The 21,199-nt window shown below is 38.7% G+C and overlaps 1 protein-coding gene across 6 annotated transcripts in view; it reads left to right on the top strand.

Moving 5' to 3' along the window:
• slc26a5 (solute carrier family 26 member 5) overlaps positions 1-16,899 on the top strand; it is a 94,564-nt gene extending 77,665 nt beyond the window's left edge. For all 6 annotated transcript variants that reach the window (XM_072562688.1, XM_072562692.1, XM_072562691.1 and 3 more), the window contains 7 exons: positions 6,833-6,939; positions 9,407-9,476; positions 9,590-9,682; positions 9,804-9,923; positions 10,822-11,031; positions 14,457-14,511; positions 15,355-16,899. In XM_072562688.1, coding sequence (XP_072418789.1) covers positions 6,833-6,939; positions 9,407-9,476; positions 9,590-9,682; positions 9,804-9,923; positions 10,822-11,031; positions 14,457-14,511; positions 15,355-15,503 — 804 coding nt within the window. In that variant the 3' untranslated portion in view covers positions 15,504-16,899. The remainder of the gene's footprint in view (positions 1-6,832; positions 6,940-9,406; positions 9,477-9,589; positions 9,683-9,803; positions 9,924-10,821; positions 11,032-14,456; positions 14,512-15,354) is intronic.
• The last annotated feature ends 4,300 nt before the right edge of the window (positions 16,900-21,199 follow it).

The raw sequence follows: 21,199 nt of genomic DNA, 5'->3' as shown, positions 1-21,199 counted from the left end.
TCCTGTAATTTATTCACTGACCGATGAAGGCAAACATGCCAAATGCCACTATTTCACCCTGTCTACCTGTGATGATGCTTCCAATGAACTATGTACCTGCACCCCTATGTGTCTCTGCTTGACTCCCCAGGGTCCTACCATTAACTACCCAGATGCAACCTTGAATCTGGCACCGCCCTTTATAACCAATCCTACTTGTCCATCTTCCTTACCACTATCTGCTCTGCCGTCCTCTCTCATCTATCACCATTACCCCCACCTTCATCTACCTATCACACACTCAGCTACCTACCTACCTACCCACCCCCTCTCCCAACCACCCCACCTGACCCCACCTACACCTCTACCCCCTTGGCTCACAAGCCTCATTCCTGATGAAGGGCTTATGGTCGAAACATCGATTCTCCTGCTCCTCAGATGCTGCGTGAGTTGCTGTGCTTTTCCAGAACCACACTCTTGACACTGATCTCCAGCATCTGTAGCCCTCTCTCACCTACTGTTAAGTGTAAGTCCTGCTCCAGTTTGCTCATATGTAACTAAATTAAACCTCATCTGCCATTCCTCTGCTCACTGATTCAGTTGATCAAGATCCCATTGTAACCACCTTCACTGTCCACTATACCATCAATTTTGGTGTCATCTGCAAACTCGTTAATGATGCTTCCTAGATCCTTGTCCAAATCACTTATGTAAATGATGAATAATGGTGGACACACCGCAGGTCACAGGCTTCCAGTTGAACAGCTACTGTCTACCACACCCTCTGTCGCCTACCATCAAGTCCATTTCTTATCCAATTCGCTTGCTTACCCTGGATTCAGTATAATCTAACCTTATTAACCAGTCTATCATATAGACAATGTCTACCACCCGCCTTAATCAATCTTCTTGGTCACCTCTTCTAAATACTCAATCAAGTTTGAGATGCTATTTTCCATGCACAAAGCCATGCTGGCTATCCTTAAACAGTCCTTCCCTTTCCAAATGCATGTAGATTTTGTCTCTCGGAATCCCCGCCAATAATTTACCTGCCACTGACATTAGGTTTTTCCTTGCATTTCTTAATGGTGCAATGCTAGTCACCCTCCAATCTCTCTCTCCTCCCCTGTCACTGTGGATGATACAAATATCTCTGCTGGGACCCTGTAATTTCTTTCCATCTTCCCTCAATGTCCTGGGATACACTTGATCAGGTCCCAGAGATTTATGTACCTTTGTTTTTAAAACCTCCAACAGCTTTTTTTTCTGTGGGACGTGAACATTTTCTTCAAGACGTCACTATTTATTTCCCCAGAGTTCTCTAGCTTCCATGTCTCCACAATATTCATTTAGGATATTGCCTATCTCATGTGGTCTTGTTGATCTTTAATGAACACTATTTTCTCCCAAGTTACCCTGTTTGGCCATTGTAGAACTCTGAATTCTCATTAACCTTATCTGCCAAAGTTATCTCGCATCCTCCTGATTGCTCTTATGTATACTCTCACTCCCACATCCCCATACTCCAAGGGATTCACTTGGGTTACAACGTGGAGGTGAACCCTTCTGTTAATAAAACCAAACACCCAGAAAAGCTCACTTCTCATAATCTGTTAAAATGTGTGACTGAGAACTCTCAAGTTCCACTATTTAAAGACAATAACGTCAATTTAAAGTTCACATTTAGAGATTTAAAAAAAAAACAATTACTCAAACTCTAAGCCCCACTTTCTTGATTGTTATTCAGTTGGAGGCAGATAATATGCAATATGCTGTTCTAATAAGGCACTTATTAAAGTTACATCAACTTAATTTCAAAATTGTGCAGCCATTATTGTCTTGTCGTCTTTCAGCTGATGGTCTCTCTGGACCATCATCTGTCATTTTACTGAGAGTCTTATCTCATATGAAAAGGTACCTGTGTTAGCAAGATGTTGATCTCCATGCGTTTCTATCTCAATGGTAGTTGCTGTTTCTCCAATTTTCAAAATATTCATGTTTTTATACCCCAAACATCAGATTGTCTCATTGGTTCAACGTTGGCAAAACAATAGAACATAGAACAATACAGCACAGAACAGGCCCTTCGGCCCACGATGTTGTGCCGAACTTCTAACCTAGATTAAGCACCCATCCATGTACCTATCCAAATGCTGCTTAAAGGTCGCCAATGATTCTGACTCTACCACTCCCACGGGCAGCGCATTCCATACCCCCACCACTCTTTGGGTAAAGAACCCATCCCTGACATCTCCCCTATACCTTCCACCCTTCACCTTAAATTTATGTCCCCTTGTAACACTCTGTTGTACCCGGGGAAAAAGTTTCTGACTGTCTACTCTATCTATTCCTCTGATCATCTTATAAACCTCTATCAAGTCACCCCTCATCCTTCGCCGTTCCAACGAGAAAAGGCCGAGAACTCTCAACCTATCCTCGTACGACCTACTCTCCATTCCAGGCAACATCCTGGTAAATCTTCTCTGCACCCTCTCCAAAGCTTCCACATCTTTCCTAAAGTGAGGCGACCAGAATTGCACACAGTACTCCAACTGTGGCCTAACCAAAGTCCTGTACAGCTGCAACATCACTTCACGACTCTTGAATTCAATCCCTCTGCTAATGAACGATAATACTCCATAGGCCGCCTTACAAACTCTATCCACCTGAGTGGCAACCTTCAAAGATCTATGTACATAGACCCCAAGATCCTTCTGTTCCTCCACCTGACTAAGAACCCTACCATTAACCCTGTATTCCGCATTCTTATTTGTTCTTCCAAAATGGACAACCTCACACTTGGCAGGGTTGAACTCCATCTGCCACTCCTCAGCCCAGCTCTGCATCATATCTAAGTCCCTCTGCAGCCGACAACAGCCCTCCTCACTGTCCACAACTCCACCTATCTTCGTATCATCTGCAAATTTACTGACCCACCCTTCGACTCCCTCATCTAAGTCATTAATAAAAATTACAAACAGCAGAGGACCCAGAACAGATCCCTGCGGAACTCCACTTGTAACTGGGCTCCAGGCTGAATATTTACCATCTACCACCACTCTCTGCCTTCGACCGGTTAGCCAGTTTTCTATCCAATTGGCCAAATTTCCCTCTATCCCATGCCTCCTGACTTTCCACATAAGCCTACCATGGGGAACCTTATCAAATGCCTTACTAAAATCCATGTACACTACATCCACTGCTCTACCCTCATCCACATGCTTGGTCACCTCCTCGAAGAATTCAATAAGACTTGTAAGGCAAGACCTACCCTTCACAAATCCGTGCTGGCTGTCCCTAATCAAGCAGTGTCTTTCCAGATACTCGTAAATCCTATCCCTCAGTACCCTTTCCATTACTTTGCCTACCACAGAAGTAAGACTAACTGGCCTGTAATTCCCGGGGTTATCCGTATTCCCTTTTTTGAACAGGGGCACAACATTCGCTACTCTCCAGTCCCCTGGTACCACCCCCGTTGCCAGTGAAGACGAGAAGATCATTGCCAACGGTACTGCAATTTCCTCTCTTGCTTCCCACATAATCCTAGGATATATCCCGTCAGGCCCGGGGGACTTGTCTATCCTCAAGTTGTTCAAAATGTCCAACACATCTTCCTTCCTAACAGGTATCTCTTCTAGCTTAACAGTCCGTTTCACACTCTCCTCTTCAACAATACGGTCCCTCTCGTTCATAAATACTGAAGAGAAGTAATTGTTCAAGACCTCTCCTATCTCTTCCGACTCAATACACAGTCTCCCACTACTGTCCTTGATCGGACCTACCCTCGTTCTCGTCATTCTCAGGTTTCTCACATACACATAAAATGCCTTGGGGTTATCCTTGATCCTATCCGCCAAGGATTTTTCATGCCCTCTCTTAGCTCTCCTAATCCCTTTCTTCAGGTCCCTTCTGGCTATCCTGTATCCCTCCACTGCTCTGTCTGAACCCTGTTTCCTCAACCTTATGTAAGCCTCCTTCTTCCTCTTTACTAGACATTCAACCTCCCTCGTCAACCAAGGCTCCCTCACACGACCATTTCTTTCTTGCCTGATAGGTACATACATATCATGGACATGTCGTATCTGCTCTTTGAAAAAGTTCCACATTTCCACCACATCCTTCCCTGACAGCCTATGCTCCCAACGTATGCTCCTCAAATCCTGTCTTACAGCATCGTAATTTCCCTTTCCCCAATTGTAAAATCTACCTTGTTGTGCGCACCTATCTCTCTCCATAACCAAGGTGAAAGTCACAGAATTGTGGTCACCATCACCAAAATGTTCACCCACTAACAAGCCCACCACTTGTCCCGGTTCATTACCAAGTACCAAATCCAATATGGCCTCCCCTCTGGTTGGACAATCTACATACTGCGTTAGAAAAGCTTCCTGGACACACTGCACAAACACCGCCCCATCCAATCTACTTGATCTAAAGAGCTTCCAATCAATATTTGGGAAGTTGAAGTCGCCCATGACTACGACCCTGTGGCTTCTGCACCTTTCCAAAATCTGTTTCCCAATCTGTTTCTCCACATCTCTGCTGCTATTGGGGGGCCTATAGTAAACACCCAACAAGGTGACTGCACCTTTCCTATTTCTGACTTCAGCCCATACTACCTCCAGAGGCAGATCCCCCTCAAACTTCCTTTCTGCAGCCGTTATACCATTTCTAATTAGCAATGCCACCCCCGCTCCTTTTTTACCACCCTCCCTAATCTTACTGAAACATCTGTAACCAGGAACCTCCAACAGCCATTCCTGTCCCTCATCTATCCATGTTTCCGTGATGGCCACAACATCGTAGTCCCAGGTACCGATCCACGCCTTAAGTTCACCCACCTTATTTCTGATACTCCTTGCGTTGAATAAATTCAAACTCGATTGGGTTTTAATATCCTCGGGCATAAGTTAAACTGGTTAAATTTGAATTGTTGTCAGAACAGCTGCCAAAACTCGGGTATCCATTTCACAGTCAAATATTACATATTTTCAATTTTCCAGTATACTTCAGGGCTGCCATCTTGTCATACCCATAGGTGCTTGTAATTTCTCAATTCAGAGCAGCATTCTCTCTCCTTTTAAAGGTGCAGTACATGCCGTCAACTTCATAACACTTAATCCCAGCTGTCTATACCTAACAACAGTCTCCTACATTTTCTTGACCAGAGCCTCAATATCTCTAGTCATCCAGCATTTCCTATTCCTGCTAGCCTTGCCCTTCACACCAACAGGAGTATGCTGTCCCTGAGCACTCGTTATATCTCTTTTGAAAGCTTCTCGCTTGCCAAATGTCTCTTTACCTACAAACAGCCTCCCCATCAACTTTTGAAAGTTCCTGTCTAATACCATCAAAATTGGTCTTACCTCAGTTTAGAACTTTTCGGCCTGGCCTATCCTTAACTACTTAAGACTAATAGAATTATGGTCACTGGTCCCAAAGTGCTCCCCCACTAGTATCTCAGTCACTTGTTTCTCAGAGGAGGTAGAGTTTTGCTCCTTCTCTCATAGGGCCATCTATATATTGAGAGTTTTTTTGAATACACTTAAATTCCTCCACATCCAAGCCTCTAACACTACAGCAGTCCCAGTCTACGTTTGGAATCTTAAAATCCTCCATTGCAACTCTATTATTCTTACAGCTGTCTGTGATCTCCCTATGTTTTTGTTCATCGATTTCTTGCTGCTATTGATGAGCCTATAGTATGATCCCATCAAAGTGATCACCCATTCTTATTTCTCAGATCCACTCATAGTTTCACTTGATAATCCCAAGGAATATCCTCATTTAAGTACTGCCATGATATTTTCCCTTGCCAAAAATGTCACCCTCTCCTCTCTTGCCCCTCTTTGTATTATTTCTATAGTATCTGTACCCCAGGACATTAGCCACGGTCTGTGACCTTCAAGTCAGAGTTTGGTGTGAAACTGAACAGGATTTTGTGGTGTCTTGTTTTTGAGATGTGGACATCAGTTTTGCATAGATTTGGTGAACCGTTTGTCGATATTGAATTTTTTTAAAAAGTGCTAGAATGGCTTTTTGGTTTACTTTGGTTTTAAACAATTTAAAAGAATGTTCTTTACCTGAGTTCTCCAGTTAACCTGTTTACTGCAAGATTATTACTCAACAGTATCACTTGCATGTTACTAAGTGATGCACATAGTGTTAAATAGCAGTCAGTTAAAACTTTTTTTGTTATATCTTTCAAATTGTTTTACTAAATTTCAAGTTGGCTTATTGAAGTTGGTAAGCTTAGAACATTGCACACTGAGAAAATAAATTTATAGAGCAGGACAAATCCCTTGGTTATGTTGGTGTTGGCTCTTTAACTGGAGTAATACACTAGTCAAGTGTTTTCCTTCTATTATTTTTCATTCTGTATAATCTATCCAGTTTCCTTTTTCAAATATGGTTTCTATCTTGATGATTTTTTTATCATGTTCTATAGCTGGAGCGCGGGCTCCTGGCATCGAGGTGATGGTGAAGCCAGAGTCTCCTGGTTGTGGTTATGGTAGGCCCAGAGTGTTCCTGGTTATTAGCAAGGCGGCCATGGAGCCAGGGACTCCTGGTGTCGGACAAATGTGGGTTCCATGTGGGGTGCGGTGTAAGCAAGATGGGCCCAGTGGCAAAGACATGACAACTCCTACACTAGGTCTGGCACAATTGGCAGCAAGATGTTGGTGAAGGGGTGATGGCACAGGTATTACTCGTGAACTGGCTCCAAATGGTATATTATAATCATGTGGATTTAAACCCATACTCCTTCATCTCTGATTTATCATTGTCAATTTTTTTTCAGCATATGAATAAGTGTTTGTTTGGTTTTACTGAATATGATCATCTTCTGTTCCAGGCATTGTGGATAGTAGCATTTGCATCCTCTTTCATTTTAGGATTGGACTTTGGACTCCTGGTTGCAGTGTTGTTTGCCATTATTACAGTCATTTACCGAACTCAAAGGTTAGAAAAAGAAACATGCTGTGCTAACTGAAATGTTTCTTTTACCATTTTGAATTTTTTGCATGTTTTCTGACTTTTGGTGGGCAGTACATGATCACTTAGTTATAATCCTGGTGTCCTTTTTTTTTAACTATATGCACAATACACTGCGATAATTTGGCTGGGCTGTTAGAACTTTGCTTTTTTAGTTGGTGCACTCCTTTATGCTAGCTGGAATATCCATTGGGAGGTATGCTGCAAACATAAAACAGGAAAATATGGTTTAATTAAATGCTTATCTTGTATCATTACAATGCATAATGAATCACATCAAAAAAATTTCCAACCTTTTATGTGCTATGTCATCTCATGGCAATGGTCTAAAGCCAAATCAAAAATTTATGACAAATTGGAGGGAGCAGATCTGCAAACTATTATTCTCATTGTTAGCTATAAAAACTAGTTTGGGAAGCAATGTGGAATTGTGTGGATAAGACCTACTTTGGCCCTGAGATGGAAGGTTAGGTTTCAGACGTTTAGTCACCACACTAGGTAACATCAGTGAGCCTCCAGATGAAGCACTAGTGGTATGGCCTGCTTTTTATTTGTTTAGGTTTCCTTGGGTTGGTGATGTTATTTCCTGTTCTTTCTCAGGATGGTAAATGGGGTCCAAGTCAAGGTGTTTGTTGATAGAGTTCCTTTTGGAATGCCATGCTTCTAGAAATTCTCATGCCTGTCTCTGTTTGGCTTGTCCTAAGATGGATGTGATGTCCTCCTTTATCTGTATGTAAAGATACTAATGAGAGTGGGTCATGTCTTTTTGTGGAGAGTTGACGTTCATGTATCTTGGTGGCTCACTCATGCTCGTACCTTCCTCATACAGATGAGGAAGGACGCCACTTTTACTGGAACAACACGTCCATTCTAGGACAAGCCAAACAGAGATATGCGTGAGAATTCCTAGAAGCATGGCATTCCAATCAGAACTCTGTCAACAAACATGTCGACTTGGATTCCATTTACCACCCCCTGAGAAAAAGAACAGGAAATGACATCACCAACCCAAGGTAACCTCAACACACAAATAAAAAGCGGACCATACCACTAGTGCTTCATCCGGAGGCTGTGGTACCTACTATGGTGGGGCGAAAATTGAGTTAATGTTTTTGTCTAGTGACCTTCAGGTTCTGAATGCTCAACCTCTGGTATCCCTGTCTGCCAAAAAGAGTTGCTACTCAGCCTAACCTCACTTTTTCCTGCTTCTGGCCTACAGTAAAAATGTGCTGGAAAAGCACAGTAAGTCAGACAGCATTTAAGCCGGCGAGTCGCTGTTTTGGGCAAAAGCCCTTCATCAGGAATGTGGAGGGAATTGGGGTGCAGGAACGTAGGTGGGAAGGCGATAGGTAGATTCAGGTGGGATGCAGTAATGATAGGTAGGGAGGGTGGACTGAATAGATGGGAAGGAAAATAGACAGGTAGGGTAGTGTTGAGTTAGAAGATATGGATCGGAGATGAGGTTGTGGGGGGGTGGGGGAGAGAGTTTGGAAAGCAGTAGATTACAGTATTCCCAAGTACAGGTCTAACATTCTTTTCAAATTTTGAGTTTCCAGCTCCACTGCGTTCTCATACTAGAGCTGCACCACTTTGAGAGAGAACAAAAACACTTGAATTCTTCCCTCCCTTAATCCTGAGTGACCTTAGATCTAAGCAAACCAGTTACTTCCTGTTTTAATCAAAAAGGTTGTATCTATCCTATACCAAGTGCTCAATTTTATATAATCTTAAATTTACCCCCAGCTTTCATTGTTTTAAAGAAAACACCTACCGATCTGAACTTCTCATAGCTAATTTTCTAGTCTGAATAATGTCCTTGTACCACCACTGATCTGCAATTGCATCCTAACTCTAATATGGTTAGGAATGAGGCTCTACTCTGTGGCCTAACTAATGCTTTATACAGTTCTTGCAAAGCCGCCTGCACTTGGGCTTTGAGACTATCATATATGCCTACTATCTACTCATCTTCCTGTCTTGCTGCCCTGAGGAATTTCAGGTTTTTCTGTTCCACTACACATCTCCTTCACTTATTGTTTTCTCGTGCCTTATTTAAGTGTCTAATTCTTGCACAATCCTGATTTTTCGTTCCACCACAAAGTACTCCTATCTATAACTGCATAGGTCCCAAGTTTGATTTACCCCTCTCAACCTCCCTATCTCACCACCTGTAAGATCGACCTTTCTGACTATTCTCATTGTCACTTGTTCCAATGTTTTGTCGGTTGTGAAACACTAAAATTATTAAGAGCAAAGCTAAATGCACTTTATAAATGCAAGTTATTGTAGTTCACAGGTTTCTTTTTGGTCATTATTCACGTACAGGTTTTAGGAATTAAGTTTTGATCCATATCATTTGTTAAATGATCCTCACCAACTATGGTCATGTCATCGTTTAACTAATGTAACAGTAAATCTGAATTCTTTTTTGCAGTCCTAAAAGCGCAATGCTTGGTCAGATACCCAATACAGATATCTACTTGGACATAGACGCTTATGAGGAGGTGAGAACCCAGTGTCTCTCTGGATTGTTTTTTGGGTGAATTTGAAAGTAGATTTGATTAACCAGCAACTATCACATCTTTTTTAATATGATAGAAAATGTTTTATATTTCAGGTACAAGAAGTCCCTGGAGTAAAGATTTTCCAATCTAGTGCCTCTCTTTATTTTGCAAATGTTGATATGTATGTGAATACTTTGCATAAAAAGGTGAGCAATGAGAAGTTTGCAATGATGTCTTTCTGAAAATCATAAAAGAATGTCATTCAGTATGTATAATTCTGTTCTGTTCTAGTCATTCTGTTCTAAAAATATTTCTTCATTCTTTTAGACTGAAATAGAACCAGCTGCAATATTATTGGCAAAGAAAAGACTTGAAGAAAAAGCTAAGAAAAGTGCTCGGTTGGCAGAAAGAAAAAGTATCCTAAAATGGGGAAATAGAAATATCCCAGTATGTTTCTTTTACTTCAATGTTTAGTAATGGCAATGTCATGCCTCACTGAGGTAACCATGACTTGGAGGTGCTGGTGTTGTACTGGGGTTAAAAATCACAACATCAGCTTATTCTCCACAATGACCTGATGAAGAACAGTGCTTTGAAAGCTAGTGCTTCCAAGTAATCCTATTGGACCATAACCTGGTATTGTGATTTTTCACTGAGGTAACGCACTGAAAGTCATGTTCTCCTTTTCTTGGAGTTATCTAAAATGTTAATTGTATCAAAGCACGCAAATCATGAAAAAGGAACATAAAACTGGGAGAGAACAATACCAGACAGCTGGAAATCTAAGTTGAACATAATTTTGAATGAAGCCCCTACGGGGTCTTAGATTTTCACATGTCGAAACAAGTTATTTTCATTGTTATGTTACAACATGTGCCAGTTTCTAAATTCAATTTCCAGATGCTGATTACTTTTTGGAAGAGATATTGAATATGAGTCCATGTGAACTGCTACCCTACTGTAAACACAAATTGTTTAACGTTTCGCATTTGCTTTCACTTACTGTTGAATCTACATAAGGATCCATTTATAGAAATGTTTTCAGGCTGAAAGCCATTAACTTCTAAAATTGTGCCTTATGGCTCTTGAGCACCAGGGATTAAACCATTGCTCTTTGCATTGGTTGTGTGGCTAGATGACCATCTTATTCTTCTGTCCTTGCAGTCTTTTGTTGATGGATATTGCTAAAAGAAGATTGTTCACTTGAGCATACTTAGCTTTTATGTATTGTAAGGATTATCTCCCAGGAAATGATCAACCTTCTTTCACAACCATGCTATAGTAGTGTTAATAGGCACTTAGTATTGAGGTGCCCCCTCATGGTCTATCTTTGTTTGTTATGCAGAGCGAGGCTGCAAAACAGAAAGCTGTGGCTGAAGAAGTTCCAAATGAAGCAATTCAGAATGGAGCTTCAAATGTTCTGAATATTGTGGAATCTGATGCAAATCATAAATTGACGGCCTTTATTAAATCAGCAGCTGACACACACGCTTTAATTCTGGATTTCAGCTCGGTCAGTTTTATAGACAGTGTTGGAACAAAGATGCTTAAAATGGTAAGTGTTAATTTTGATGGGACTTGGGTTAATATTCACTGACTTGAAAACTAAAGTGTATACTGAATGTGATTTATCTATAAGGAGCTAGGTGTAGCATGATACAATTCGATGATTAAATCATCAATAGTAACTGGTCTATGTTGACCTAATATTCACGGCTAAGTGTGGCTTTTGAAAACTTTTTTGAAGTGTATTAATAACCTTTGCTATTAATAGGTGACAATTTGTCTCTAATTATATGTAGTTTATATTTATTTAAAAATGTTAAGATGCCTCCTCCATAAGTAAAACATGCCATCTTTAGTTAATCATGACTACATTGCTTCATTAGACTGAGGAAATATTGTCTATTTTTCTCTGCCTCTGAATAATATGTAACTTATTGCTGACTGTGACAATTTCTTGCTGTTAAGTATGAATCAAATTCCATATTATCCATAGTTATCTAGTTTTAATTATTACTACATGGTACAATGCAAATAATGCCTTTTGAATGTAGCTGTTATTTCTCTAATGAAGATAACTCACTTGGCTTATGTCAAGGATTCATCTTTGGATATTTTCTATTTTTTTATAGAATACAATCTATTGTATTACCAGAAAAGTTGTTCCAATTATTGCAGATGCTAAAAAAAATCTGTGATCCTTAGATCCTGAAAAAGGATCCTTTTTTTTTAAATATGGCAGTTCATAGTACTTAAGCATCTGGTCAAAATTGTTATTCCGTTGCAATGCTTGTTATGGTGTAATTTGCCTACAAGCATTCAACTATGTGCAAAGGAGCATAAAATTTCAGACACACGTGGCAGTTCTTGTAGCCATATTTTTGATAGCTAGACCCACCCAAAAACTGGCCAAATCATGCTCATCCTCCCAGATGAGGCCTTGAGAGAACTCTAATTGAGCATATTTTATATGCTAACAGGGATGTTTATAGATACTGTTTAGCAATTTCTGTTTTGGTGGCAGTCTGCAGAATAAATGTTGGAGAAATCCCTTGCACATCATAGCCCTGATGAGCTATATCCACTAGAGGAGCCAGATGGGGGTGTTAGTTTAGTGCCTGTCTGAAAAGAGAGAGCTCTGGTAAGGCAAACCACTGTCCCTCATCCCTGTGTGCTTCAGTCCTTTGACTAAGATTTGAATCCTCAGTTTTTTGCTCTATGAAAATGCTGCCACTAATCCATGACTGACGCTTAAAAGGGCAGTAAGGGGACTGACTTTCAGTCATTTACAGACTTTCGTCTTTAATATTGATATTCGACCTGCGAATGCACACTTCAGACATTACCTTATGGGTACACAGTAGGTGATGTGATCATATCCTCTGTATGCATTTTATCTTATTTTTCAGTGAACACTTGAGTCTACCTTGCGTTTTACCTATCATGCCCTCCACTTCACTTCAGTTTTTTGTTGAAACTGTTCACATCTCCAGTGAGAAGCCATGAGAACAATAATAGTTTCCTTTCCATATATCTTGTTCAAGGTGACTCATGTTTTTTTTTGGGTTTCCGACATCCTTTTTCTCATTTTTTGTTTTATACTAGTATGACTTTTGTTTTACAGTTTAATAATCTGTCGTCTTTTAAATTTGTTCTCCTAGTTTTTTTTTCCTGCAGTTTGCTCATCTGTAAAATCATAAGATTCTGGTTTTTGTAAAAAACCTCTAACTGCAGGGTTGACTTGCTTCCAGTATTGACAGCTGCTGCTTGAAATGTTTTATCTCAGAATTTCACTATTTTGCTTGTTGACAAATGTTACTTGGAAATTGAACAGGCTCTTCAAATAATATGTAATTCAAATAGATTTTTTTTTCTCTAACAGAACTGGTAGAGAAGAACTTGATTTAACCTTTTCATCTGAACGATGGCACCTCTGCCCATGCAATATTTTGCATTGAAGTATCAGCCAAGTACAGCTGATAGTAATAAATGGAATTAATATCAATTAAAATTTGTTAGCAATTGTATCATACAGAAGGAAAATAGACTAAAGGCATTAAATCGAACAGAAGGAAATTAGGGAAGTACTAGTAAACTGAACAAAATTACAGTGCATATTTTGACATTCAATGTAAGAAATGAACCGAAGGGACTGAAACAATTCTTGTCATAGCATCACAATTCTAACAATATAAAAATACAGACTGGGACATGAATAGACCATTCAATGCATTGAGCCTGGTCCATCATTCAACAAGATCATGGCTGATCCTGTATTTCTTAAGCATATTCAGTGATATATCCTCCACATCCTTCTGCGAGAAGGAATTCCATAGGTTCAACATCCTCCATGAACAAATATCTCCTTGTCTCAGTCTGAAACAGGCTGAAATGGTCTACCCTGTATCCTGAGATGGTGAGCCCCTATTCTGTATCCCCCAGTAAAAGGAAACCTCAATGAGATCTCCTCTCATGCTTCTAAACTTTATGGTTACAAGCCTATTGATCTAATCTCTTCACAGATGACAAACTTGTGATCAATCTAGTGAACCTTCGCTGTCCTTCTAGCATGTATATTTTTCAAGATGAAAAATATGTCTTTCACCAGAAACTTGACTACAAATTGGGCATTAGTAGAAAATATTTGCAACGTGTCTGATTAATGCAGTTGTACAATTTTCAAATGTTTGATTCTCTCCAGTGAGCAGTCATTTAGAGGTGCTTGTGTCACACAACTTGCCATATCTACCTGTGACTGGCAAGCTGGCTGCAACATGCATGATTTCAGGCTGCATTGCAACTGGAAGGCGGGGGTGGTGTGACTGCTCAAGTGGGAGATGAACACTTCGAGCAGATACAACCTGCTATTTTTATGCTGTAATTTAAAGGCATGTATGCAATTTGGTCAAGCTGAAAAGCTAAAAGCTCAACATCTTTTAATAAATACAAAAATGCAATCATTGGATAAAGCTTAACATTCTATGAAGTGGATGCACTTAAAAGTAAAGAGGGTTTTATGATTAATTATGTTTAAGTTTTTCTTATGCTCCCAATTCATCTGAAAGATGCTTGTTGTCATTTCTTGCACAGTTCAGAAATATTTTTATTGCTTGTAAAAAATGTAACCTCTTGAACTTGCCTCAGGTGACCATTTTATTATCCGGAATTCTTAATCAAGAATGGTTCTTTTACCACTGGGGAGTATTGCAGCTGAGCTGATTATGCAGTAATTCTTATTGTGCATAGTTGGAGAAATAGGTCTCACTTTTGCATCTAGCTTTTAAAAATTTTCCTGTTGTTGACTTGATTTAAATTAACTGGACAGAGCAAGGATTAGATGTGTAGTATCTGCCTCCTGAGTATCTGAAGCCAACAACAAACTACTGAAAGGGCCTAAACAGAGAATGTTTTAACATTCTGGAAATGCGTGCCGGTATTAACCTCAATTGATATGGTTTTATTTTTAATAATTTTTAGATAATAAAGGAATATGGCAACATTGGAATCAATGTCTTCATAGCTGGGTGTAGTGGTAAGTGTAATGCTGCTTAGGAGACATTGAAATGCCACCTTTTGTATCAACTTATGCAATATGCTTTGGTCATGAGCATTTGGTTTTTGTAGTAATCATTCACATAAACATACTGTGGCCAGATCTAATTATTGCCATTTAATGTAGCAGTGTGCCTTGACCCCACCCAAATATATTTATATCCATTATTTCCAATATCTTGTGGATTGTGTTTGAGACCATTAGCATTGAGATTATTGAATTGCTGTCAAAACAGCAACCAAAACTAGGGTATCCATTTCAAAGCCAAATGTGTTATATTTTCAATTTTCATCCAGATTGAGACCTGAGGAGAATATATGCTTCAAAAAGGCCTCTGGGGCCAGTTGTTAATGGTTTTGTAACACTCATTTTGGAAAGCATCAAGTCTCCACAATCACTATCATTTTTCTGTTTTTTTTTAAGAAGAATCCAGATAAAGTTCAACATGTTTTATTCATTTAACATCTTATTTATCTACATTTTATAAGCAACAGTCAATTAATTACATTTTTGTTCATTACACTTATCTCATCCTACAAATGTACTTTAGTCTCAAGTTAAAGTACCCAGTAAAATGTGGCAATAGAATTAGACTACAAATTGGCTAGTGTTTTTATTTATAATTGAGGCTTATAACAGCAATGATTGCTATCATTGTAAATATTGCTCTCCGCTGAGTAGCATTGCTTGTTCAAGGTTGTTACCCATGTCAAAAATCTTCGCAGCCTGTTTGTTTATAGATTCTCATGTTTAGACCCCTCTTGACTCTTTCAAAATGTTGGTTAAAATTTCTATTCTCACTTATTTTTGTTTTACTTGTAGAATGCATTGTGAAAGATCTGACTAGGTTGAAGTTTTTTGATGAATCAATTCCAAGAAGTCTTCTGTTTCATTCTGTACATGATGCTGTTCTTCACTATCAGGAGTTAGCATCTTTAAGAGGAGACAGTTCCACAGAAATGTCCTTTTGAACTGACTGACTTGATAAAGTAATTTATTATAGTACTTCATCTTGGTGCAGATCATCTGGAAACTGTTAAAACTGCAAGAAAATATCCAAGAATGGTAACTGTTTCAAGTTTGTCAGAGGAAATTATCCCATCAAGACTGGTTTAATTGTTTGCACCACACATTTGGATTTTAACTTATTTTCATTCTGATAAGAGTTTGAGATGTGAGCAACTTCTATAGTGCCTGATAGCTGTTGGTAACCATTTTTGTTTAATGTTTTAATTCTTTTCATAGATATCTGCATAAACATCTATATCTATGTATGCAATGTACGTAATGTTTGTCTCACCAAATGGAAGACTATCAAAGCAAATGATTGCTTTTCTGTATTGTTTTTGTCCATCAGTGCCCAAACTGTCCCTTTTTGTTTCTGCTTGAAAAAATAACTTTATCAAAGCTGAGATGTATGGATTTGTAATTAATCTTCTAAACAAAACTAGTGTTCCCTCCCTCTTTACTCCTTTTGGCACAGAATCAAGTGGAAACACCATTCTATCACAAATATGTAAACCACCATTGGGTAACTTTGCAAACTAGGTTTCGAAAAGTAACTTAGATTACCTTATGTAAATATAACATTAAAATATATGCATTTACATTTCACTGTTTTTAATCAGAGTTTTTGGTTACTATTAGTGTTTTTGATGCATTGGTGACCCATTTGGAAACTTCAGCCCCATAAATACCATTACTCTTGCTGTTAAAACATCTAGACAGTACTTCAGTTTGGTCTTGTAAATTTTGCACAGGTGATTTTGACTCTTAAGCTTAACTCCTTCCCTCAATACCACATCCCACTAAAACCCAACTGTACTTCAGCTATGCCATGCACACAATGGATTAATGATCTGACGCTCTTCACCTTAGCAGACACAACCACTTTGAAGAAGTTTTTTTAAAAATGTCATTCTGCAAAACAATTGTAAAATATAATTCTGACTGGTTCACTCCTGTTGGCTTTTTTAAAAAATCCATTAAGTGATGATTTTATGCCACCAAGGTAATAAAAAATGCATCATTTACTTAAATTACAGGTTTTTATATTTTTTCTGCATTCTTGAGTTATATTATGCATTACATTCTCTGACCAGATAAACAAAGCATTTGGTTTAATGCTCCTCTCTAATTCTTTTAGACATAAATTTGAATCCAGTAAAATTTGAATTGGGGATTAAAAGCTTGATCAGTTCCAACCTGGCACCCCTCACCACCATTCCTTCCCCCCCCCAAAGCCCCTCCACCTCTATCAAGGAATGCTGAAGCCAAATGTAGTGCTCATTGGCCTATCCCAACTGAGATCAGATGTCTTGCAGACCATGTACAAAATGTGGGATCTTTTGTTTAGTGTTCTTCCAACTGCAAAATCAGGTTTTGAAATTATCAAAATAAAAATTTGATGCTCTGATTTTTATCTGTTTAAGAACTTTGAATTATCATCTGAATCTGAGTGGCTATTTTTCATTAATTTATTTTGTGAAGTCACTTTACATTTAAAATACCCACATTGTTGGTATAATTTTACAAACCATTTGTGGATATAACCAAGAATTCCTTTTTTCAAATTCTGCCAGTTTTTTTTTCCCAGCAACAATATATAGGCGATACAAAATAAGTCCAATTTTAGTTGCTAAAACTGATTAGTTTACACTCTATACATCTCAAACTGCTTTACCGCATTTCTTTTGGCTGCTTCTATTACCACATTTTACATTTATCTGCAAAACAGTTTCTTGCATGCAGAGTATATTTAACAGATCATGCTTATCAGTATGTTCTGTGAATTGGTGAGGTTTTTTGAAAACCTAAATTGCTGATATTTTCAAACCATTACTGAAAGTAAGCTATTTCTTCAACCATGTCCATTATCAAGTAAATATTTGAAGATTCTCGATTTATGAATGTTTAAAACTAGTATTTAAATATAGCTGGTGTAAGATTTTTGCCTCCAGTTCAAACTAGGAAGGGTCAAGGTTCTGGTGAGATAGTTGGTTATTTTCTAATTTAAAAGCCATTTGACAGTTTTTATCCAAAAGAAAGAAATTGCTTCTCTCAATTTTTTCTAACAATTGGAACTCCAGAATGAAGATATTAAATTCATTTTGTTCTGTCATCCTATTTCAGTGCTTGCACTTCTTCTCTGAAAAAAATATCAAACCTGTGTTTATGCATTTTTGAGATGGGTTATTTGACAACAGATAACTGGTGTTTTTCCTAATTCTGAATGTTCAGCACTCAGCTGTCTTGTTCTTTTAACCTTGTTTGTTGTCATTGTTTGTAAGCTTTCTTCAAACGTCCAGTCTTGCTCTTGAACAATAACAAGCAAAATGTTTGTTTTGAAATGAGAAGTATCTAGTCATGGGATCTTGTTTTGAACAAGTTTAACACAGACTATTGCTGGACTAGTGGTTTGAATCAATGAATGTGTTCCTTGGTAAACCTAAAATAATTTAATCTACCTGTATTTTGGCGTGAGTAGACATGACAGAAGCGAATATCCTATTGTTTGCTGTTCAAAATTATAACTAAATTCTCAGTTGCAAAATTTGATCGTGGCCTGACCTTAAAAGCAAGAATTAAAATCCGCATTGCAAGTTCAAATTCCTTCAGCTTTGAGAGTTGGTGACTGTATCTCTTTTAATAATTCAGGAACTCTTCTATTGTCTTCAATTTCCAGATGGGAGAGAAAATTAGCAGTGTAAAATGCATAACATGTTGGCCATAGGAGTATAAATTCTGTAATTGTATTTTTATATCAGCTATTAACTGTTTTGAATTTGTCATGAATGTGTAAATTTACAAGTTGCCTGCAATTTGATGTTTTTGAAAGGTATTTTTGTATTAAGTATAAAGAAAGATCAGTACTGCAAACTGTGTGACTTCTGCAAATTTTCTTTAAAATAATCTTCTAAAAAAGTTTCATGTTTGCAGTTGCTAATTCTGACACTGTCATTTATTCCTAAATCAAAGATTGTCAGAAGTAGCAACTGCTCAGGTTTTACCCACATGCATTTTGATTAAACGTTTTAAAAATTTTTTTGTTTCACGCCAGAAGGTCTAATTCACTACAACAAACAACTGTGTAGTGTCTTAGTGCATTGAAACCTCCCTCCTCCTCAAGTGTTCAAGAAATGATTAGACTGAGTAGAAAATAGGATCATACAAATTTTGGTCCTTTTAAACGAGCTCCTTCATTTGATAAGATCATAGCTGATCTGAATTCCACATTCCCATCTACCTTGAATAACTCTTAATTCCTTTTATCTAACAAAATTCTGTGATTCTGATACCTTCTGAAACTTTCAAAATAGCATAACCTAGAGATAGAATTATCAATCTTCTGATTTAAGGGGTGGCTAATGATTTTTTTTTAAGTGTTCCTCGTCTTGGACATGCCCAGAAAAGGCTACGCTCTTTCCAAAATCATTCAGAATCTTAAACTTTGAGTTTCTCCCTTACTCTTCCAAACTCCACTGGAAACAAACCCAGCCTGTCCAATATTTCCACAAGATAACCTGCTTATTCTGGTATCAATCTGATAAACCACCTTTGAACCACTTCAACACATTTAGATAGTGTAAATGAAGACCAAAAAAAGCGCACAGTAGTTGATGTCCAGTTTCACCAAAGCCCTGATTATTTGAAACATATGTTCAAAATGAAGGCTAGCTATGTTAATCACTTGCTGGATTTATGCACTAATTTTTTTGTGACTGAATCACTGGCTCAGTGGTTAGCACTGCTGCCTCAGTGATTTGGGGACTCTGGTTCGATTCCAGTTTCCAGTAAATGTCTGCGTGGAGCTTCCCTGTGTTTGTGTGGGTTTCCTCCAGGTGCTCTGGTTTCCTCCCACAATCCAAAGATGTGCAGATTAGGAGAATTGGCTATGCTAAATTTCCCATAGTGTTCAGGGATGTGTAGGTTAGGTACATGGGTCAGGGGTAAATATAGAGTAGTGGGGGAGGGGAATGGGTCTGAGTGGATTACTCTTTGGAGGGTCGGTGTGGACATGTTGGCTGAAGGGCCTGTTTCTACACTGCAGGGATTCTATGAAAATCTGCATCTCAAAATTCTGCAGTCATTTTTGGTTTAAATAATACTTTTTTTGTTCTTTCTGCCAATGTGATTCACATTTTACCTACCTTTTTTACGGTATCTTCGACTTATGCATATTAACTTGCAAACAGATGTTTTCTTCACAACATAATTTCCTTCCTACCTACCTTTGTGTACTCTGCAAATTTAGCCTCTGATTGACTCCCTCCATGTACGTCTGTGATATGAACTGTGAAATGTTGGTGAAGTATACCCCTGCCTATCAAGAAAGACCCATTTATTTGTTATCTGGCTAGCAGAAAGCACAATCTTTCTGTCCATGATAGTATGCTACCCTCACGTCATGAGCTATTAATTTTGTGCAATAATCTTTGACACCTTGTCAAATGTCTTTTGGAAATCCAAGTAACATCAATGGTAGTCTTAATACCATGATGGATAAAGAGAACTCTTTAACTCTCTAATGAATTGCTCAAACACTATTTCCCTTTCACCAGTCATGCAGATTTTTTTTCCCTGCTTGAATTTTTCCAGGTGCTTACGAAGATCTGAACCCTGGTTGGGGGGAGGGGGTGGTTTGTATCTCGGTTCCGCAATCAGTCAATAGACACACCTGTAAACGACTTTGTCAATTGCACAAGCAATCGTTTATTCTTCACTACGGCCAGGTTGGTAGACTCTGATCTGCCCAGAAGTATGAGTACTCTGAGACCACCAAAAGAATCCAACAACAGAGTTTATATACTTAGGGTTCATAATCGGGCATAGAACATGATCGCTTAGTAACAATTAATCAAATCGTGCAAGACCCTTGTGCATTTTTGCCTTAGCCTATCATGATTTCTTGTAAGCAGCCTGTTCTTAGAATCTTCTTTGTTCTGCCTTGTGGTTAGGGTTAAACCGTTACTTTTGCAGTTAATTGGATCTACATCGGTCTGCAGTTTCTTGATTCTGTCTGGTTCAGTGCAGTTTGACGATGCAGAAGCCATTTTGTGCAGCTCCTTCAGTCACTTTGTCCTACCTCCTAGATGCCCACATCCTCGCTGTTACAACCTCCTTAATCAATTCTGATATTTTCCCCATGACAGTTGACAAGTTAACTGGCCTGTAGTTTTCAGTCTGCTCACTTGAATTAGAGGGGTTCTACTTGCTACTTTCAAGTCTGAAGTTTTTCCAGAATCTAACGAACTTTGGAAAATTAACACTGTTACATCTGCCTCTTTAAGACCCCAGAATGAAGCCCAACAAGACCTGGAACCTTTTCAATTCACAGCTCCATCTATTTGCTCAGTACCAATTTCACTCGAGCCTGAATATTCTAATGGTTAAATAGCCATTTGGGCAGCACCAACTGCAGCTGTATGTCAGGGTCATGTGGAAACCTATACTGACCAGACTCTATGCCCAAGAAATTGAAGATTCCAATGGCAATTTGAATGGGTCTGTAACACTGAGTACATTAAAAGCTGGACAATTCAGAGGGTACTGCTTCAGTAAGCTACTAGTCATCTGGTTAGATGACTTAAAAAAAATCTAACTGCAGGATAATTGTAAAGCTGACTCTCAAGTGCACCTCCTCCAATCCCTGGCATCCTTGTGATTG

This window comes from Chiloscyllium punctatum, chromosome 44 (genome assembly GCF_047496795.1).
Source record: "Chiloscyllium punctatum isolate Juve2018m chromosome 44, sChiPun1.3, whole genome shotgun sequence".
Classification (NCBI taxonomy): Eukaryota; Metazoa; Chordata; class Chondrichthyes; order Orectolobiformes; family Hemiscylliidae; genus Chiloscyllium; species Chiloscyllium punctatum.
Note: the sequence above shows the minus strand (reverse complement) of the source record. Positions and strands in the feature narration are given on the sequence as shown.